General features: G+C 42.1%; 1 protein-coding gene across 3 annotated transcripts in view; it reads right to left on the bottom strand.

Moving 5' to 3' along the window:
• The window catches only part of PRKCQ (protein kinase C theta), a 114,766-nt gene that overhangs the window by 2,942 nt on the left and 91,180 nt on the right, over positions 1-20,644 (bottom strand). For all 3 annotated transcript variants that reach the window (XM_063448281.1, XM_063448280.1, XM_063448282.1), the window contains 3 exons: positions 13,476-13,538; positions 10,314-10,452; positions 9,163-9,351 (listed from right to left, as the gene is read on the bottom strand). In XM_063448281.1, the coding sequence (XP_063304351.1) occupies positions 9,163-9,351; positions 10,314-10,452; positions 13,476-13,538 (391 nt within the window). The remainder of the gene's footprint in view (positions 1-9,162; positions 9,352-10,313; positions 10,453-13,475; positions 13,539-20,644) is intronic.

The raw sequence follows: 20,644 nt of genomic DNA, 5'->3' as shown, positions 1-20,644 counted from the left end.
CTGCTAAACCTCTTCCTTACCAGTACACCAGCCTGCCTTTTGCAAATGTACCTGAGATCTGGTAACCTTGACTCTACAGCATTGGTATCAGTGACAAGTCTCTTCAGCTGTGTCTGGTCATGTGTCTGGTTCTTGGCCTATAAAAGCCACTTCCTGTCTCTGTACCTTTGCCAGATTATTGTGGTTCCTGTACTCTCTAATCAAGCTTGTTCCTGTTTCTCCTACCTGTTGCTGATTTTGGACCGTTTTGACTTTGCTGCTTCTCCTTCCCACTGACCTCGGCTTGCCTCACTACGATTATCATCTCTCTGTTCCAGTCTCCCATCTCTGCTTAAGACCAGAAGGCCACTCAAGGCTCAGGGGCTCAACCACCTGGGTAACGAGTGGCTACCTCTGGCAGAAAACATTGCTGATCTGGCTACTGGACTCCAAAACTTTGTAACATCAATATCAATACAGAATAATCTGGCCCATTAATGGAGACCGTCGGATCAGATTCTGCATTGGCCCAGCAGGTTGCTTATAATGCAAGAACTATGCAGACCCAGGCACAGACCATTCAAGTGCTGCAAGATCAGGTAGCTGAACTGCAAAATGAAGTTCGATCAATGCATAGTGAGCTTACCAGCTACAGGGCACATGATGTTGCGGCTGCTGCTGCTACTACTGTTACACCTGCACAAGATGCCCGCTTGCCTCTACCAGAAAAATTTGGAGGAGACCGCAAAAAATTTAGGGGTTTCCTAAATCAATGCCGTTTGCATCTCATGATGTTACCTAACCGTTTTCCATCTGAAAGAGAGAAGGTGGGATTTATTTTCTCCCTATTCAAAGATGAAGCCCTGGCTTGGGGCTCCCCTTTTCTGGAACAGGACAGTCCAGTCTTGGGAAATTTAAAAGACTTTCTTGAGGCCATGTGCCTAGTTTTTCATGACCCCAATCGCTGTGCTACAGCAGAAGCCACTCTCCTTCATTTACATCAAGGGAGGCGCTCTGTGGCTGAATATGCTGCTGAATTCACACAGTGGTTTGCTGATACTACTTGGAACCAATCAGCCCAGAGGTTCCACTTCCGGATGGGTCTCTCAGAAGCTATAAAAGATGAGCTAGCTCGTGTTGATCTTCCTGTTGAGTTTGATGCATTTGTGCGGTTGGCTATCCGTATTGATCGGAGACTTTCAGAAAGAAGATTGGAAAGACAGGGCTCTTTTAAACCAAGTGCTACTCCTACTTTCTATTCAAGAATTTCTACTCCGACCCCACAAACACCTACAGACTCTGAACCTGAGGCTATGCAGGTAGATCTAATAAGAGGGTCATTATCCAATGAAGAAAAACAGTGGCGACGCACTCACAATTTATGCCTGTATTGTGGTAGTGCAGGGCATTATGCCATCAATTGCCCTAGCAAGTCTAAAAGAACAATAGCTATGACTGCTGAGGGTGCACAGATTCAACACCAATCCCAGATTTCAGACCAACTGGATTCTGTCACACAACCCTTGTTTTCTCTGGCTCAGGGTGAAGAGGGTATGATGACTCAACATCCTCATTTGGTGGTGCCTATCACTTTGCAATATGGTGATAATAAAATTTCAACTACAGCTATGATAGATTCTGGAGCAGGCGGAAACTTTATGGATATTAAATTTGCAGCAGGAAAAAAGATTCAGTCTATCCCTAAATCTTCACCTGTGTTAATGGAAACAGTAGACGGTTCTCCACTTACGTCAGGCCCGGTTACACATGAGACTGTGCCCTTAAAATTGATTCTGGAAGTGAATCACCATGAGTCTATATCTTTCCACCTAATTTCCTCAACACAGTTTCCAGTGATTTTGGGTATACCCTGGCTTGCTCTGCATAACCCACAGATTGATTGGAAGACTAGAACTTTGTCCTTTCCTTCAGAACACTGCTTAATGAATTGTCAACCCTCTAAGGCAACACCTGTTGCCACAACAATTAATAATATGGTTGATACAAACTTAACTAAGCTTCCTCTACAATATCGGGATTTTGCAGATGTCTGTGATAAGAAGAATGCTGATCAGCTTCCACCTCACAGGCCTTATGATTGCCCCATAGAGCTGCTACCTGGAGCTGCTATCCCATTTGGCCGTATATACTCCCTTTCTGAGCCTGAATTGAAAGCACTTCGTGAATACATACAAGAAAATCTTGCCAAAGGCTTTATTCGACCATCTACTTCTCCAGCAGGAGCTCCTATATTCTTTGTAGAAAAGAAAGATGGCAGTCTACGGCCATGTGTCGATTACAGGGACATTAATAAAATCACTGTTAAAAACCGCTAATCCTTGCCTCTCATTCCTGAACTTCTGGAGAGACTTCGCTCAGCTAAAATATTTACGAAGCTTGATCTACGGGGGGCATATAATCTGGTTCGCATAAGACCAAATGATGAATGGAAAACAGCTTTCAGAACCAGGTACGGACATTACGAATATCTAGTAATGCCATTTGGGCTTTGTAATGCCCCTGCAACTTTTCAGCATCTAATCAATGATGTACTACGGGATCTCCTGGATCAGTTTGTTGTGGCATATTTGGATGATATCCTGATATTTTCTGATAATCTTGAAAATCACAGAAAACAGGTCTGCATTGTTCTTGAGCGCCTTCGTACCCACCACCTATACATTAAACTGGAAAAATGTGAGTTTGAACAAACAGAAATTCAATTCCTGGGATATGTAATAACTCCTAAAGGTTTAAGTATGGACGCAAGTAAAATTAAAGCTGTGCTGGACTGGCCCATCCCCAAGAATGAAAAAGATATTCAGAGATTTGTGGGGTTTGCCAATTTTTACAGGCGTTTCATTAAGAATTTCTCTGCCGTTATTACACCTATCACTGAACTTACACGTAAAGGGACTCCTTTTCAGTGGTCCAATAAGGCTGACACTGCATTTTCCAGATTAAAGACTCTGTTTACATCTGCCCCTATCCTGGTACATCCTCAGCCAGAATTGCCATTTACTGTAGAGGTAGATGCTTCTGATTCAGCTGTTGGGGCTATACTGTCTCAAAGGACTGGACCTAAGATGTTGTTACATCCATGTGCCTTCTATTCCCGCCAGATGTTACCAGCAGAAAGAAATTATGACATAGGGAATAAAGAACTTTTGGCTATAAAAGCTGCCTTTGCCGAATGGAGACATCTCTTGGAGGGAGCCACCCATCCAATTACTGTCCTCACAGATCACAAAAATCTGGAATGTATTCAATCAGCTAAGAGACTGTCAGCCAGACAAGCACGCTGGTCCCTATTTTTCTCAAGGTTTAATTTTTTGATTTCATACCGCCCTGGTTCCAGAAATGGCAAGGCAGATGCCTTGTCTAGGATAGCTGACCCCCTCCATACTACAGTAACCAAAGCCACCATCTTGCCTAAGAGTAGATTTTTAGGAGTTACCTTTCCTTCTGATCTAATGTCTCGCATTAAAAAGGGCTACGCTGAAGATCCAGTTTTTCGTGATCCTCCTCGTGATCTTCATATGACCATGCTTAATGGGTTTTGGATTTTTCAACAACGTCTGTTTGTTCCAGAATCAGTGCGACTGGACGTTTTACGTCTCTACCATGACTCAAAACCAGCAGGTCATCCAGGAATCCGAAAGACACAAGAACTACTTACCCGATCCTTTTGGTGGCCTAAATATTATGAGGATGTTAAGAAGTATGTGTCCTCTTGTGATGTATGTGCCAGACATAAGACTCCTCACTCATCCCCTGTTGGCATGCTTCAGCCTCTTCCTATTCCTCATCGCCCCTGGGGATCTATATCCATGGACTTTATTGTGGAACTACCTCCCTCTAAGGAACACACTACCATTCTTGTTGTTGTGGACCGGTTAACTAAGACGAGTCATTTCATACCAGCTCGTGGTCTCCCTTCAGCTAAACAGACTGCTGACCTAGTTATTCAGGAAATATTTCGCTTGCATGGAGTGCCTGATGAAGTAATTTCTGACAGGGGAGTGCAGTTTACATCTCATTTTTGGAAATATTTTTGTTCTATTCTAGGTATTAATGTAAATCTGTCGTCAGCTTTTCATCCACAAAGTAATGGACAGACTGAGCGAACCAACCAGACTTTAGAACAATATTTGCGGTGCTATATTAGTTACCTGCAGGATGACTGGCTGGATTTTCTACCCATGGCGGAATTTGCCTATAACAATGCCCAACACTGCTCCACTTCTCTGAGCCCATTTTTTGCTAATTATGGTTACCATCCAAACTTTCTAGTGAGTCTCCCAATTACTACTTCCATTCCTGCAGTCACTGACCGGCTAACCGCCTTACGAGATTCCCAAGAACTGTTGAAGAAGACTCTTTCGGAGGCTCAGGAATGTTACAAAAGAGCTGCTGATAGGCATAGAAAGGAGGCCCCAGTTTATCATGTTGGTGACAAGGTTTGGCTGTCAACAAAGAATCTTAAGCTTAGGATTGAGTCAAAAGTTCATGGGACCTTTTGAGATCATCGCTCAGATCAATGCTGTCACCTTCCGTCTGCAACTTCCAGATTCCATGAAAATACATCCGGTGTTTCACGTTGCACTGCTTAAACCTTTTCATGAAAATACTTTCCCTGGTCGAGCCCTGCCTGCCCCACCACCAGTCCTCGTGGATGGTGAAGATGAATACAAGGTGGAAAAAATTCTTGACTCCAGGATATTCCGCAACAAGCTTCAATATTTGGTTCATTGGAAAGGCTATGGTGAAGAAGATAGATCGTGGGAACCAGTGAACAATATTCATGCTCCTGATCTTCTTCAGTCTTTCCATGCACAGTACCCTGCTAAACCAGGAAATAGGGCATCCAGAGGCTGCGCCTGTAGAGGTGGGAGTAATGTGAGGAACTGACTCTGCTGGGTTTCGAACCCTGGTTTACATGCTGCTAAACCTCTTCCTTACCAGTACACCAGCCTGCCTTTTGCAAATGTACCTGAGATCTGGTAACCTTGACTCTACAGCATTGGTATCAGTGACAAGTCTCTTCAGCTGTGTCTGGTCATGTGTCTGGTTCTTGGCCTATAAAAGCCACTTCCTGTCTCTGTACCTTTGCCAGATTATTGTGGTTCCTGTACTCTCTAATCAAGCTTGTTCCTGTTTCTCCTACCTGTTGCTGATTTTGGACCGTTTTGACTTTGCTGCTTCTCCTTCCCACTGACCTCGGCTTGCCTCACTACGATTATCATCTCTCTGTTCCAGTCTCCCATCTCTGCTTAAGACCAGAAGGCCACTCAAGGCTCAGGGGCTCAACCACCTGGGTAACGAGTGGCTACCTCTGGCAGAAAACATTGCTGATCTGGCTACTGGACTCCAAAACTTTGTAACATCAATATCATTACAGTGTCATTGTGTGTGTCTGTCTGTCTGTGTCATGGTGTGTGTGTGTGTGTCTGTCTGTGTCATGGTATGTGTGTGTGTATGTGTGTTTTTACTCACCTTTTTTTTCCCCACGTCGTGCTGGTCTCCCCTCGACTGGCCCTGCCTCTTGATGATCTCAGCCAATCCACACTGACCACAGGAAGCAACTCTAGTGTCTGTCACTAGGAAGCAATGTAAACACTGCCTTTTCTCTAAAAAGTCTGTTTATATTGAAAAGCCTGCAGGGACAGGCTATAGACACCAGAACCACTACATTAAGCTGTGTTTGTGTGTGTGCCTGCTAGTGAGTGGGCTTGCTTGTGTGTGTGTGTGTGTATCAATCAGCTTGTGTCAGTGAGATTGTCTGTGTCTGCATGTGAGTATGCTTACTGTATAATTGACATTTTTACTGAAAAATGTAAACAATGTTGTTTCTCAGAATCAGCACAGTCTTTATTTGCAAGGTTGCAAAGACAGCATCTACGCCCCCAAAATCAGTTCTTAAAGGACTGACAGGACCAATATTTTATATTGGGAAAAAGCAATATATATATATATATATCAATCATCTAGGGTGGCAAGACATAGCCTTACATTTTACATGCGACAATATATGGCGCAATGACTTATGGGGCTGGCATAGATTTTTTTTCCAGGGCTGCTTTGGAATCCCCAGTCCGGCCCTGGCAGTGCATCCTGCTGAGTGCTGCAGATTCGCTTGGGGAGATTGAATTCTAACCTCGTTTGGGTTTAGTAAATATAAGAATTGCCAATGTGGTTGGAATTCGGAAATTTTTTATCCAACAGGACAAAATCTGGATTCTATCCAACAGGACAAAATCCGGAACTAGTCAATAACTCCAGAGGAAAATGCCTTTTCTTAATTTTGCGCGTTCAGTTGTTCAGTAGATAACTCTTTATCAAAATGAATAGATCCATGTGACGGACCACCTCTGCCGAGGGATGCTCCTAGCGCTGCTCAAGGACCATCAGCACCACACTTGACGCCACAGGCACCACAGACTCCAGGAACCGCCACAGCTTGGTTGGGATCTCGCCATCTCCTTCCCACCCTGGGACTCCAACTTCTGGATCCAGGAGCGTATGGAAAGGATCTCTCCTCCAGGAGAGTATAGCTGGGGCTCTCCTCCAAGAGAGTATAGCTGGGTCGCTCCTCCAGGAGAGTATAGCTGGGTCGCTCCTCCAGGAGAGTATAGCTGGGTCGCTCCTCCAGGAGAGTATAGCTGGGTCGCTCCTCCAGGAGAGTATAGCTGGGGCTCTCCTCCAGGAGAGTATAGCTGGGGCTCTCCTCCAGGAGAGTATAGCTGGGGCTCTCCTCCAGGAGAGTATAGCTGGGGCTCTCCTCCAGGAGAGTATAGCTGGGGCTCTCCTCCAGGAGAGTATAGCTGGGGCTCTCCTCCAGGAGAGTATAGCTGGGGCTCTCCTCCAGGAGAGTATAGCTGGGGCTCTCCTCCAGGAGAGTATAGCTGGGGCTCTCCTCCAGGAGAGTATAGCTGGGGCTCTCCTCCAGGAGAGTATAGCTGGGGCTCTCCTGCAGGAGAGTATAGCTGAAGAGAGCTCTTACAAGAGCTAGCAGTGATATAACTGGTATAGCTGTTCCCTACAACAAGAGACAAGGCTACAAGTTGAGGGTAAGAAGATCTGAATGCACTGAGGCTTTATTGCTTCTTTTATACAATTTTTCCAACAAGGTTACCAACCATGCGGACCTTGTGGGGCACTGACAACATAAATTCAACAACCAATTATTTACAGACACACGGTAAAACACTCCCATTCATTACAACAAATTCCTCCCCTCTGCTTGGGAGATAATTGAGTTTAATGGCTGGATTAACTCAATTATCTCCAAGCAAAAAACATACTTTTTATACAACTTTTATAACTTGATGATTATACATCCAATATTAATAAACTTTAAATTTTCTGAATCAGCATATTTAGGGGACAAACATATCCAAAAATCATATTTTGACCGACCGCATGCACGTTTTCATGCCCAAAAGAGTTCCAGAGAATCAGGCTGTGCGGCCGGTCTATTTCCCATGTTAAATATAGTTCAAATAGGCGAACGGCAGGCATTCGAATTGTGGAACGGCGTTCGAATTGTCGAATGAGTTAGTTCCAGGGAAGGTAAAACTTCAGCAGTGTTCATCGAGTATCCAATTTTAGTTCCATGAACTCGATGGCAAAACACCCCTGACCGTGTTCGAATTAATTAAAATGGCTGCCGCCACCACGTGTTTGGTTGTCGAATGGCGGCCACTTCGACCACTTCGGCACTTCGGCTGTATCCGAAGTGCCAATTTAAAGTTGCAGAACTGCTCCAATATAATTTACAGGAGCAGAAAGAGTCTTTTAAAATGCAAACTGCTAAAATAGAGTTTTTAGCTGGCAAAATCTCCCAGGGGCCATAGTCACAAGGCAGGAGGCTGGCAATTAGTCCTCTCCAGGCACAAGTGGTGAAGGGCACTTCGCCACAATCCAGAATCAGTTCAATTCGCTATTGAGTCATTCTTTTTCACTTAATTTTAGTGTTGTGGCGATTTGGACATTTTACGCTTCCGAACTGGTTGAAATTTGGACAAAATTCAATTAGTTTTGAAACTAATTGTACATGTCTAATAGCTGTCAGGTGATTGTTATTATATTGTTACTATGTAGCAATTAGTTGACAGCTGTAATGAAAGAATATTATGCTACAGTGTTGTCATCCGCAGTGACAGGTTTAAAAAGGCTATTAAACCAAGTCTTCAGAATTATATTGCTAATGAAGGTGTAATATCAGAAACTACCATATATATAGTAAATTATTGCAGGTACAGAGTAGGATTTAAAGGGACACTATAGTCACCCAGACCACTTCAGCTCAATTAAGTGTTCTGGGTGTCAGGTCCTCCAGGGTTTAACCCTTCACATGTAAACATAGCAGTTTCAGAGAAACTGCTATATTTACATTGCAGGGTTAATCCAGCCTCTAGTGGCTGTCTTCCTGACACCCGCTAGAGGCGCTTCTGCGACGCTGGATGTGAAAATCACATTCAGCGTGCAGAACGTCCATTGGAAAGCATTGATAAATGCTTTGCTATCGACTGTTTGAATGTGCGCACGGCTCTTGCCGCGCATGCGCATTCCGCTCTACTGGGGAGCCGACGTCGGAGTGGGAGGAGAAGTCACGAGCGCCAAGGAAGTCCGGTGCTGGATAAAGGTAAGTAGCTGAAGGGGTTTTAACCCCTTCAGTCCAGTGGGAGGTTGGCCCTGAGGGTTGGGGGGCCTAAGGGTTATATTGTGTCAGGAAAACGAGTTTGTTTTCCTGACACTATAGTGATCCTTTAAAAAGTAAATATCATTTAAAGTGATATAATGAAAATGTATTTAAGCAAATAAGCACCATGTACTGCAAAACTATTTAACTGCAGCCCAAGTACTGCTTGAATGCAATTCATCCTCCAACTCAGAAGAACGTTCTTGCTGATATGCGTTTGGATTCTATGTCACATTAGGTCATTAGACAAAATGACAATATTGAATGGATGCCGACATATAACAATGGTAGAAAGGAGCATTCCGTATTCGCTTCATATAAATCTTTATACACTAAATACAAAAGAAGATTTCCTACAACAGATGCGTGCAGCTTCCTACTTATTAATTCATAGAACTGTAACAACACATAAGCATCTTTTCTAGTCTATAAATAAACACTGAGAGCTGTAAAACTGTAAATTACAATGCTGGGCTTACCATGACTAATAAGTCTTTTGCTTCCTTGCTGAGGAAACGTGGATACATTGGATCATCCATGCGTATAGACTGGAATAGTTGATCTTCATCTATGCCATGAAATGGTGACTGGCCAATTAACATCTCATAAAGAAGGACCCCAAATGACCACCAGTCAACTGAATAATTGTATTTTTGGCCCAGTAAAATCTGTGACAGAATGATATAATGAGAAAAGTACAACCAATGAATAAAACGACTGTTGGAAGACAGGGAGAACATTTCAAGAACAGATTGTTTTATTAGCAGGCTTTAAACAAGACAGTACTTAACAAAAATAACATAAAATACAGTTTGTTAAGCACAAACTGTCAAGAAATTAGAATGTACATGAATCAGAAATATAGCTTTTCAGGAGGAAACTTAATTTTTCCCTCCTCAAACTTGTATTTTTAGTTTTTGGCCAGAACAGATTATTCTTCACTATATGCACCCTAGTACTCATTGCTAAAGGTTTATATAACTTGTTCACAAAGTGGTTTGCCCATAAAGGTTAATTCTAGAAGTACAAACTAGGCCACAAACGATTCTCTGAAAAGTGTACTATAAAAGACTGATGATGCAATCATTTCGACAGACCCAACAACAAATGTCTTGTTTCCTTACTGAAAATTAGCTGACCTCTAAAAATCCAGAAATATTTCTTTAAACTAGAAATACTTTACCTAAAATACTCTAACAAAATATTGGTATAAAATGTATAAACGTAAACAAAAAGTGATTGAAAGTGAAAGGTATTTGAGCATTTTTTAATCATATGTGTTTGTTATGCAATATAGACCTTACCACACACCAATTAACAACAAATTAATAGACAAGACCCCCATCAATTAACAACAAATAAATTTAAAATCTAGTACCACCTACCAATTAGAATCAAATTAATCAGATCTCGGGTGCTGTAATAATTTCTAATGTTTTACATCGATTTTGCCTGCCTTCTGTGTCTCAGAGTTACAAGTTAAATCGGTGGCAAGATGAACTTATCCCTTTTTCTTTACCAATAAAAATGTTAATATGTTATGTAATAACATCTAGGCCATAAAATGTACCTTTTCTGGTTAAATATTTCTATTTTCGTTATTAATATTTATCAGAGAGAGTGTACTTACCTCAGGAGCTATATAATCTGGGGTACCACAGAAGGTGCTGGTCTTTCCATCTTGAAACATGTTCTCTTTGCACATACCAAAGTCTGCTATTTTTATGTGTCCTTCCATGTCCAAGAGTACATTGTCCAGTTTCAAGTCCCTAAAAACACAAAACAAACAAATGCTTACTCTTGTTAGCAATTATAATAATAGTCATTAAGGAATATACGAAGAGCAATTTCATATATGGTCAAGAGCAGTCATTATGGAATCCAATAAAATGTTCCCACTGATTATTTCACTTTCATATATTTCCAGAACTAATGCTCATTACACATGACGCCACTAAACGTATCTATATAAGATAAAACATAGGTTTTGCTCCTAAGTGAGGGCCTCTATAATATACAAAGGCTTTTAAAACATTTTAAGTCATGTTGTTTTAATATTTTTAATGTGCCCTTTTTCATCTTATGGAACTGATTTCTAGACTTGCTCATACGATTTTGTTTAAACTGAAATTCAGTTGTACATGGGTCGATTGGCTGTTAGGTCGAATTCCATATTCCCGAAATGCCATGCCAAAGCAAACTCAAGAAAATGACAAGTGAATGCTTAAAATGCGAAAAAACAAAAACAAACACAATGATTGATGGGGAAAAAAAGATGATTTATCTAAATGCTGATTTTATTTACAGATGAAGTGAGAAATGACAAATAGAGGGAAAAAAAATCTGAATAATTACTAGATATGTTTCCAGACACATTGAGGGGCCCTGTGAAAAAAAATTAAAGATAACACGTGCATAGCTTCTGCCTGGAAACCTATTGTGCCTGTTGGATATTCAAAGAGCACAAATTTTCTTACTACTACTTTTGTATGAAGAAATGTCACATGGGTTTTCCGGAACATTTGACAACTATGATAAAATCCCCTACACAGACTCCTATTTATATATTCACTTGTCACCTGTTTTTATTCACTTAGCACAGAATTATAGGGAACTAAAAACTGAATTGCAATATTCCAGGTAAAAGAGACTCAAACTACGAGTATGCTTTAGTTAAATAAGTTTTCCTGATCAACATCTTTTTCTGCCTTAATTTTGTGTTTGTATTCTTAATTCACTATGATTAGATGTAACAAAAAAATGTGTTCACCACATGCTGAGATCAGTTATCCATCCATTAATGGAGCACATGAAACAAATTCATATTTTGATGTAGAGTCCAGGACTAGATACCATTAAATACAGTCAAAATATAAAAAAAACATCAATCTTCCCCTTCCAACTATGGACCCATATCCCTGCTCCCTTTTTCCTCAAAGCTTCTAGAAAGACTTGTCTGGCTCTCTTCCTTAATTCCAACTCTATCTTCGACCCTCTTCATTCTGGCTTCTGACCCCTCCAATCTACTTAGACTGCTCTGATTAAAGTCACAAATTACCTAATCACAGCTAAATCCAAAGGCCACACTTCATACTAATTCTTCTTGACCTATAAGATGCTTTTGACACTGTTGATTATGTCCTCCTTCTCCAAACTCTTCAATGCCTCTGTCTTTGTGACACTGCCCTCTTGTGGTTCTCCTCCTATCTCTCCCAATGTTTATTTAGTATCTTCTTTTCCAAACATATCTCCTTTCCTCATTCCTGTCTTGGTTGGAGTCTTCCAAGGATCTGTTCTGGCCCCTTCTGTTCTCTCTTTGTACTGCCTCTCTCTGCAAACTCATTAATTCCTTTGGACTCTGCTACTGCCTGTATGCCGATGACACCCAAATATATCTCTCCTCCCCTGACTATCTCCCACTGTCCTTCAATGTGTCACTGCTTGCCTTTCTACAATCTCTGCTTGTATGTCCTCCCACTTTCTGAAACCCAATCTCTCTAAAACTGAGCTTCTTATCTTTCTTCCCCATAATGCTGAGCCTTCTCATTCATTTTCCTTGCAAGTTGATGGTACTTGCATCAGTCTATCCCTGTAAGCTCGTTGTCTTGGTGTTATCTTTGATCCTGGCCTCACCTTTGCGCCTCATACCATGCATGTTTCCAAAACCTGTCGATTCCACCTTAACAACATTGCCCACATCCGCCCCTTTTCTTACACAAGAAGCAGCCAAAAAAGCTTGTTCATGATCCGGTAATCTCTCACATTGATTACTGTAATTCTCTCCTAGTTGGTCTTCCCAGAATCCGAACTGACCTGCTACAATCTCTAATGAATGCTGCTGCCAGGCTGATCTTTCTCACCAGTTGCTCCTCCCATACCTTGCCCCTCTGTCGATCCTTATATTGTCTTTCTGTATCCTTTAGGTGTCAATTCAAAATACTAACCCTTATCTATAAAACTCTAAACAACTCTAGCCCTGTTCCAATTCTTCACTGATTTGTAGATATGCCCTACTCAGTCTCTTCGCTCTGCCAGTGACCTTCTCATGTCCTCTGCTTCCACCCTTACTGCTAACTTACACTTGCAGATTTTTCCTTTGGGACGCTCTCCAATATTCAATTGTTTAAGAAGTCCCCTAGAAACCCATCTATTTAGAAATGCTTATGGCCTCCTAGAGTAACATCTATGTCACAAATGTGTCTCTTCCTCTCTCTTAAAGAGCCACGATCCACTCTCACCTTCCGTTCTTCTGCTTTCCCACCTTGTTTGGTTGTTGTCCCCCATGCTGCCCATTCTGTTTTATACCCCACCTCCTCTAGACTGTACGCTCGTTTGAGCAGGGTCCTCATCTACCTATTGTTTCTGTGTCATTTTGTAAATGTCTCATTTATTGTTAAATTGCCCACTTTCACAATATTGTAAAGCACTGCGGAATAAGTTGGCGCTATGTAAATAACAATAATAATAATAGGAGCTGGCTGTACTGGCTAGTGTGCAGTGGAAATATTTTATTCAATTGTCAAATGCATTGTTCTATTAAGGGATAAAAATTATAAAATAACAAATTAATGGTATTAAGATTAAAATAATTAATATTTTGGCATGAGGTTATTATTAATGGAACGATAATATTTCCTAAATCAGTTTAGTACATGACTTAATGTCAACAAAATACAATGTTTACATAAGAAGACAGGTTTTCTAAAATTAAGAATATAATGTATACTTTATCAGGAAACCCTACAAACTAGGGGTCACAGGTTAAATAGAGAGAAGAAGAAATATTTAGTACCTGTATATCACTCCTTTGGAATGAAGGAACTGCAGCCCGCAGACAATTTCAGCAGCATAGAACCTGCAAGGTACATTACAATAAGGAACTATTTTAAAAGTGCAAGTTTTCATTTGGAAACTAAACAAGCACTAGCTAAAATAAACATAGCTTTTTAATGTACTTTTTATATATTTTATTTGTGTTGTAGATGCAATAGATTTACTGTCTCTACCATTTTATAAACACATCATAAACATGAAATAAACTACCGGTATTTTAGGATTCATCTAGTTACCCATTACTGTAACCAGTTAGCAGGGCCGGATTAACATAGGGGCTGATGGAGCTGCAGCTCCAGGCCCAGGTCCATGGAATAGGCCCATTTAAAAAAAAAAAAATGTTTTTTTTTTTTTTTTTTTTTTTTACACACTACTCTTAGGTTTGCCATCTGCCTGGTATTTTACTGGTTTGCCACCTGACTGGTATTTGAGGCTGCCTGGCCGTGCCAGTATTGCAGTAATACCGGCAATACAAATGCAGGTATTTTTCTCAGAATAAATGGAGATTACTCTGCAATACCAGCACCGGCCAGTAGGGGTCACTGTGTGTGGAGAGAGGCAGGGATAGGAAGTTACAGCATATCCCTGCCTCTACTTACTGATCCGTGGGGGAGCAGCAATACAGCACAGAGTCCAGACAGCAGCTCTACAGCTCAGGTAAGAGAGGGATGGGGGGAAAGGCAGCAGGGACACATGGGGACACTAGGGGACACTGAGGCCCTAGGGGACATATGGGGACACTGAGACACTAGGGGACAAATGTGGACACAGACACTAGGGGACACTGAGACACTAGGACACATGGGGACACAGACACTGGGAGACCTGGAAACACTGAGACACTTGGGGACACTGGAAAACATGGAGACACAGACACTAGGGGACACTGGGACACATGGGGATGCTGAGACACATGGGGATGCTGTGAAACATAGGGACATTGGGAGACACTGAGAAATTGGGACACATAAACACTATGTCCCCTTTTTTCCCAGTGTCCCCATGTCCCCATCCAGTGTCGCTAGTGTCTCAGTGTCCCCAAGTCTCCCATTGTCTGTGTCCCATGTCTCTCAGTGTGCCTAGTGTCCCAGTGTCCCCATGTGTCCCAGTGTCCCTATATGTCCCAGTGTTCCCATGTCTATGTCCACAACTGTCCCCATGTCTCCCAGTGTCCCCAAGTGTCTGTCTCCCAGCCAGTGTCCCATATTCTCCTGGTGTCTCCATGTCTCTGTGTCCCTAGTGTCTTAGTGTCCCCAAATGTTTCAGTGTCCCCATGTCTCCCAGTGTCTGTGTTCCTAGTGTCTCAGTGTGCCTAGTGTCCCCATGTCTCCCAGTGTCCCTATATGTCCCAGTGTCCCCATGTCTATGGCCACAACTGTCCCCATGTCTCCCAGTGTCTCCAAGTGTCTGTCTCCCAGCAAGTGTCCCCAGTGTCCCCTAGTCTCCCAGTTTCCCCTAGTCTCTCAGTGTCTGTGTTCCCATGTCTCTGTGTCCCTAGTGTCTTAGTGTCCACAAATGTTTCAGTGTCCCCATGTCTCCCTAGTGTCTCAGTGTCCCCATTTCTCCCAGTTTCCCTAAATGTCTCAGTGTCCCCATGTCTCTGTTTCCCCGGGTCTCTCAGTGTCCAACGGGTCTCTCAGTGTCCCCCGGGTCTCTCAGTGTCCCCCGGGTCTCTCAGTGTCCCCCGGGTCTCTCAGTGTCCCCGGGTCTCTCAGTGTCCCCGGGTCTCACTGTGTCCCCAGTATCCTAGTGACATGGGGGCACACTGAGACATTGGGACACTGGGAGAAATGGGGACACTGAGACACTGAGAGACTAGGGGACTGGGCGACATGGGGACACTGACACTGTGATACATAGGGACACTGAGACACTGGGTGACTTGCGAGACTGAGACACTGGGAGCAATCCATCTATACAGCAGAATCAAACTGTGAGTAGTCTGTTGGTGATTTTACAGAATTTTCTATGATGTCACTCCTTGTGATTATACAAATATTAAGGCTGGTATTTTTTTCCGAGAAAAGTGGCAATCCTAACTACTCTTCACATACTCTTGCTTAAAGGAGCACTATATGGTCAGGAACACAATCATGTATTTCTGACCCTATTATGTTAAAACCACCACCCTGGCCCCTTCTTGCCTCCCTAAGTATAGTAAAATATAACTTGTATTCAAGTCTGCAGCTGCTGGCTCTGCCTCTAAACTGACTGTCTGCTGACATCATCAGAAGTGGTGGTCTGAGCAAATTACAATACTTCCCCATAGGATTGGCTGAGACTGTCAACTATGCAGATCAGGGGCAGAGCCAGCACAAGTCCAACATAGCCCTGGCCAATCAGCATCTCCTCATAAAGATAAATTGAATCAATGCATCTGTATGAGGAAAGTTCAGTGTCTGCATGCCGAGGGTGGAGACACTGAATGGCAGTGCTGCACACTAGGCAGTACTGCCCCAGGAAGCACCTCTAGAAGCCATCTAAGGAGTGCCCAGTGGAGTTATTTTCTCTGAAAAGACGTGTTTACTGCAAAAGGCCTGGATGGAATGATTCTACTTACCAGAACAAATACAATAAGCTGTAGTTGTTATGGTGACTATATTGTCTCTTTAATTTTGGAAGCTTAAGAGGGATGTATGGAAACAAAACTTGTGTGGACTGGCTGACAATAAAATTAGTTTGGGCAATGCAGACGCTGGTCTCTCTAACACTGTGGCATGTCCCCTTTCTTCTACACTCACTACATACACCTTTTCTCTGTCTCAGACTATATACCAGGAACTTCTGCCTGCTAGTAAGAAGGTAAGGAGACAAGTGGACATGTGAGTGCTAGGGGACCGTCCTTAGAAAGCATGGAGTGAGCGCATTTTAGGGCATGACTGTTTTAGTGTTTTTGGTCAATAAGATCCCGTAATTAGGCCCATCATAATTGTCAGCACCAGGCCCAGTGTGCTCTTAATCCGGCCCTGCCAGTTAGTACTTACTATGGATTATCAGCTATTCATTATTAGCTAATTTTTTTTTGTTAGAAAGCATTCATACAGCATTAACATTATCATGTTCACCAAAACTATCAATTAGGAAAAATACTATTAGAAAAAAAACATTAAAAGAAATCGATCCAAACAGACATTCTATCAGATTTGCTAGTTGCTGGAAATATTGACATATGTGAGGTTTGCTAAAAGTCAGAAAAAGATGCTGCTATTTACTAGCATAGCTTGTTTGTCCACATCCAAACATAACTCACGACTCTCAGGCTTAATCCTGATTTAAGACTTAATACCATGAGAAAATGTAGTGTAAAGCGGCAAAAACAAAACATACTATTTCCAATGGAAAACACTTTAGTTAGACTAATTCATTTTTAGAAGGACACCCTATACCTGAACCAGGGCTGCCATCAGAAATGTTGGGGCCCCTGGGCCCGCCCCCGAGTCTGCCCCCAGGGGCCCAATCTGAGTCCGCCCACAAGGATGCCCTGTGTGGTGTGTAAAATGGATACAGATTGCACATTTGTATAATGGATGTAGTTTTGTGTGTTTTAGATAAAGTGTGTGTTTGTGTAGTGAATGCTGTCAGGGTACCTGAAGTCTCTGCCTCCGAGAGAGGTAGAGACTTAAACGTTTATCCGTCCGGACGCCAGGTTTCTCCTGTTCCTCGTGGTCGACCCGGTCACATAAACGCCGGCCGCGAGGGACTCACTTCCTTATGTAGCATGGCGCCCGGAGACCGACGTCATGACGCCAATCCGGAACGACCTGTCACTCAATCCATTGGAGACTAATCAGGACTCGTCGGAGGCGTATCTATCCCCTCTAGCCAGGGTATTTAAACATACTTCGCCCTGTTGCTCATTGCCCTGTCGTGGTTCTAGCCTGTCTAGTCACACAGTGCTCTGGTGTTTTTCAGTTATCCTTTTGGTTCCGACCCGGCTCGTTTGTCTTACTCTGTTTACCTCTGTTATCCTTGACCCGACTTGTTCCTCGCTTACCTGTCCTCTCGTTCCCTCGACCTCGGCTTGTCTCTGACCATTCTCTATACTCTCCGTACGTTAGTCCGGCCATTCTAAGGTCCGGTATACGTACCCTGTACCTGTTTGTACTTTGCGTGTTGGATCCCTGTCCCGATCCTGACATTACGACAGGGCCAATGGATCCTGCAGGTACAAACAGTCAGGTTGGTTCCTCTGATTCCAGGTTTGACGCCATGGAACACAGAATGGACCAAATGGCCTTAGCACTACAGGCGTTATTATCTCGTGCTAATAACCCACCAGAGGAGACGCGTCCTACTCCAATTTCCTCTGTAAGTTCAGGCCTAGAGGTAGCCACTGTAGGTGCCTCTTCCCGTATTACCCCACCAGTACGCTATGGTGGTTCACCTGAGAAGTGTCGTGGTTTTTTAAACCAGATCAGTATTCACTTTGAATTGCAACCTCGATCCTATCCTACCGATAGGGCAAAGGTTGGATTTATTATCACCTTACTCATTGAGAAAGCTCTGAGATGGGCCAACCCATTATGGGAGAACGATAACCCGTTGGTATATAATTATAATGCCTTTGTAGCTGCCTTTAGAAGAACTTTTGACCCGCCTGGTAGAAAGGTCAATGCAGCCAGATTACTGTTGCGCCTGAGACAGGAGAACCGAACACTAGTGGATTATGCACTAGAGTTCAGGCCTCTGGCGGCAGAAGTCAAGTGGAATGAGCAGGCTTATATGGATGTATTCTTGAACGGGCTATCAGATGTTATCCTTGACGAGGTTGCTACTAGGGAGCTCCCTGAGAATTTAGAGGATTTAATTTCGTTCATTTCTCGTATTGATGAGCGTTTAAGAGAGAGACAGAACACTCGAGAGAGGAACCTGAGACCTGCCTTTAAATTAGCACCCGCATTTCTAAGTCCTGATTCCAATACCCCACTGTTTCCTGAACCTATGCAGATAGGCAATACTCGCCTCTCAGAAGAGGAGAGACAGTACAGGAGAAGGGAGGGATTATGTATGTATTGTGGAGTCAGAGGTCACTTGCGCCTGAATTGTCCCATTCGCTCGGGAAACGCCCGCAACTAAGTTTCTCTAGAGGACAGGTCTTGGGTGTTTCTATTTTGTCCTCTACGCATAATTATAAAGATCACAGGCTTCTGCTACCAGTTTCTTTAACGTGGAAACAAGAAGGGTGGTGGGGTATGTTTGTATGTCAACCATGATTTAAAGCCAAATCTTAAGCAAATTGAATGCGATGAGGAAAATGTGGAAGCTTTATGGGTAAATATCTGCTTGGGGGAAAAGAAGGGAAACCAACTATTGGTTGGGATATGTTATAAACCACCTAATGTTAATATTGACGAGGAACAACAGCTGTTTGAGCAAATTGAGAAAGCTGCAAATCTTGGTAACACTTTAATTATTGGAGATTTTAATTACCCAGACATAAATTGGGACATAGGGACTAGTAGCTCAGCAAAGGGAATTGGGTTTTTAAACTTGTTAAATGACAACTTCATGTCACAACTTGTACAAGCACCAACTAGAATGGACGCTTGTCTGGACCTGGTTTTAACAAACAACGTTGATCTTTTGACCAACATTCAAGTAGGTGAGCACTTGGGAAATAGTGATCACAATATAGTGTCCTTTGAAATAAACTCAAAAAAACAAAAGCACATGGGGTATACTAAAACATATAATTTTAAAAAGGCCAATTTCAATAAGATAAGGGAAGCTTTACAATATATTGACTGGCATAAACTCTTTAGTGAAAAGAACACTGAGGATAAATGGATCATCTTCCAACAAATATTAGAAAGGTACATTTCTCAGTATGTACCATTGGGAAATAAGTATAAAAGAAACAAATTAAAACCAATGTGGCTTAGTAGAGAAGTAAAACAAGAGATTAAAAATAAGAAAAGGGCATTTAAAGCATTTAAATCAGACAAATCAGATGCATCTTATAAAAGATATAAGAAAGCAAATAATGCGTGCAAAAAGGCAATTAAACTTGCTAAACTTCAAAATGAAAAAATGATAGCTAAAGAGAGCAAAACCAACCCCAAAGCATTTTTTAAGTACATAAATTCCAAAAAACCCAAAAATGAAAGTATAGGTACACTTAAAACTGAAACGGGGGTGTTGGTTAATGAAGACCAAGAAAAGGCAGGAATTCTAAATAACTATTTCTCCTCCGTATATATTAAAGAAGAACCCATGGCAATAGATGTGCAAATGATTGCTACTAAAAACTTGCAGAATAATTGTAATTGGTTAACTCAAGACAATGTGCTGCAGCAACTAAAGAAAGTTAATATAAACAAAGCTCCAGGGCCTGACGGTATCCATCCACGTGTACTTAAGGAACTAAGTGTAGAAATAAGTGAACCTCTGTTTTTAATCTTTCAAGATTCTTTTCTTTCAGGAAGTGTTCCGGAGGATTGGAGGAAGGCAGATGTGGTTCCTATATTCAAAAAGGGTTCAAAATCCTTGCCTGAAAATTATAGACCTGTGAGCTTAACTTCTGTGGCTGGTAAAATATTTGAAAGGTTATTAAGGGATAATATTCAAGAATTCCTTGAGAAGAATATGGTTATCAGCAAAAATCAGCACGGTTTTATGAAGCACAGGTCATGTCAAACTAACTTGATTGCGTTCTACGAAGAAGTAAGTAGAAGTATAGATCAGGGTGTTGCAGTGGATGTGATCTATTTGGATTTTGCCAAGGCATTTGATACAGTTCCACACAAAAGATTAGTGTTCAAACTCAAGGAAATCGGTCTCGATGAAAATGCTTGTTCTTGGGTAGAACATTGGCTTAAAAACAGAATACAAAGAGTTGTCGTTAATGGTAAATTTTCAAGCTGGACAGAGGTGGCAAGTGGTGTCCCTCAGGGGTCTGTTCTGGGACCCCTTCTATTTAACATTTTTATAAATGATCTTGAAGACAGCATTGAAAGTCATGTTTCAGTGTTTGCAGATGACACAAAACTTTGTAAAATAATACAATGTGAGCAAGATATTACTTTGCTGCAGAAGGATTTAGATAGACTGGGGGACTGGGCACTCAAATGGCAGATGAAATTTAATGTTGAAAAATGCAAAGTTATGCACTTCGGCGTAAAGAATACA

This window comes from Pelobates fuscus, chromosome 3 (genome assembly GCF_036172605.1).
Source record: "Pelobates fuscus isolate aPelFus1 chromosome 3, aPelFus1.pri, whole genome shotgun sequence".
NCBI classification, from domain to species: domain Eukaryota; kingdom Metazoa; phylum Chordata; class Amphibia; order Anura; family Pelobatidae; genus Pelobates; species Pelobates fuscus.
The sequence above is the reverse complement of the archived record's forward strand: the minus strand, read 5'-3'. Positions and strand labels throughout refer to the sequence as shown.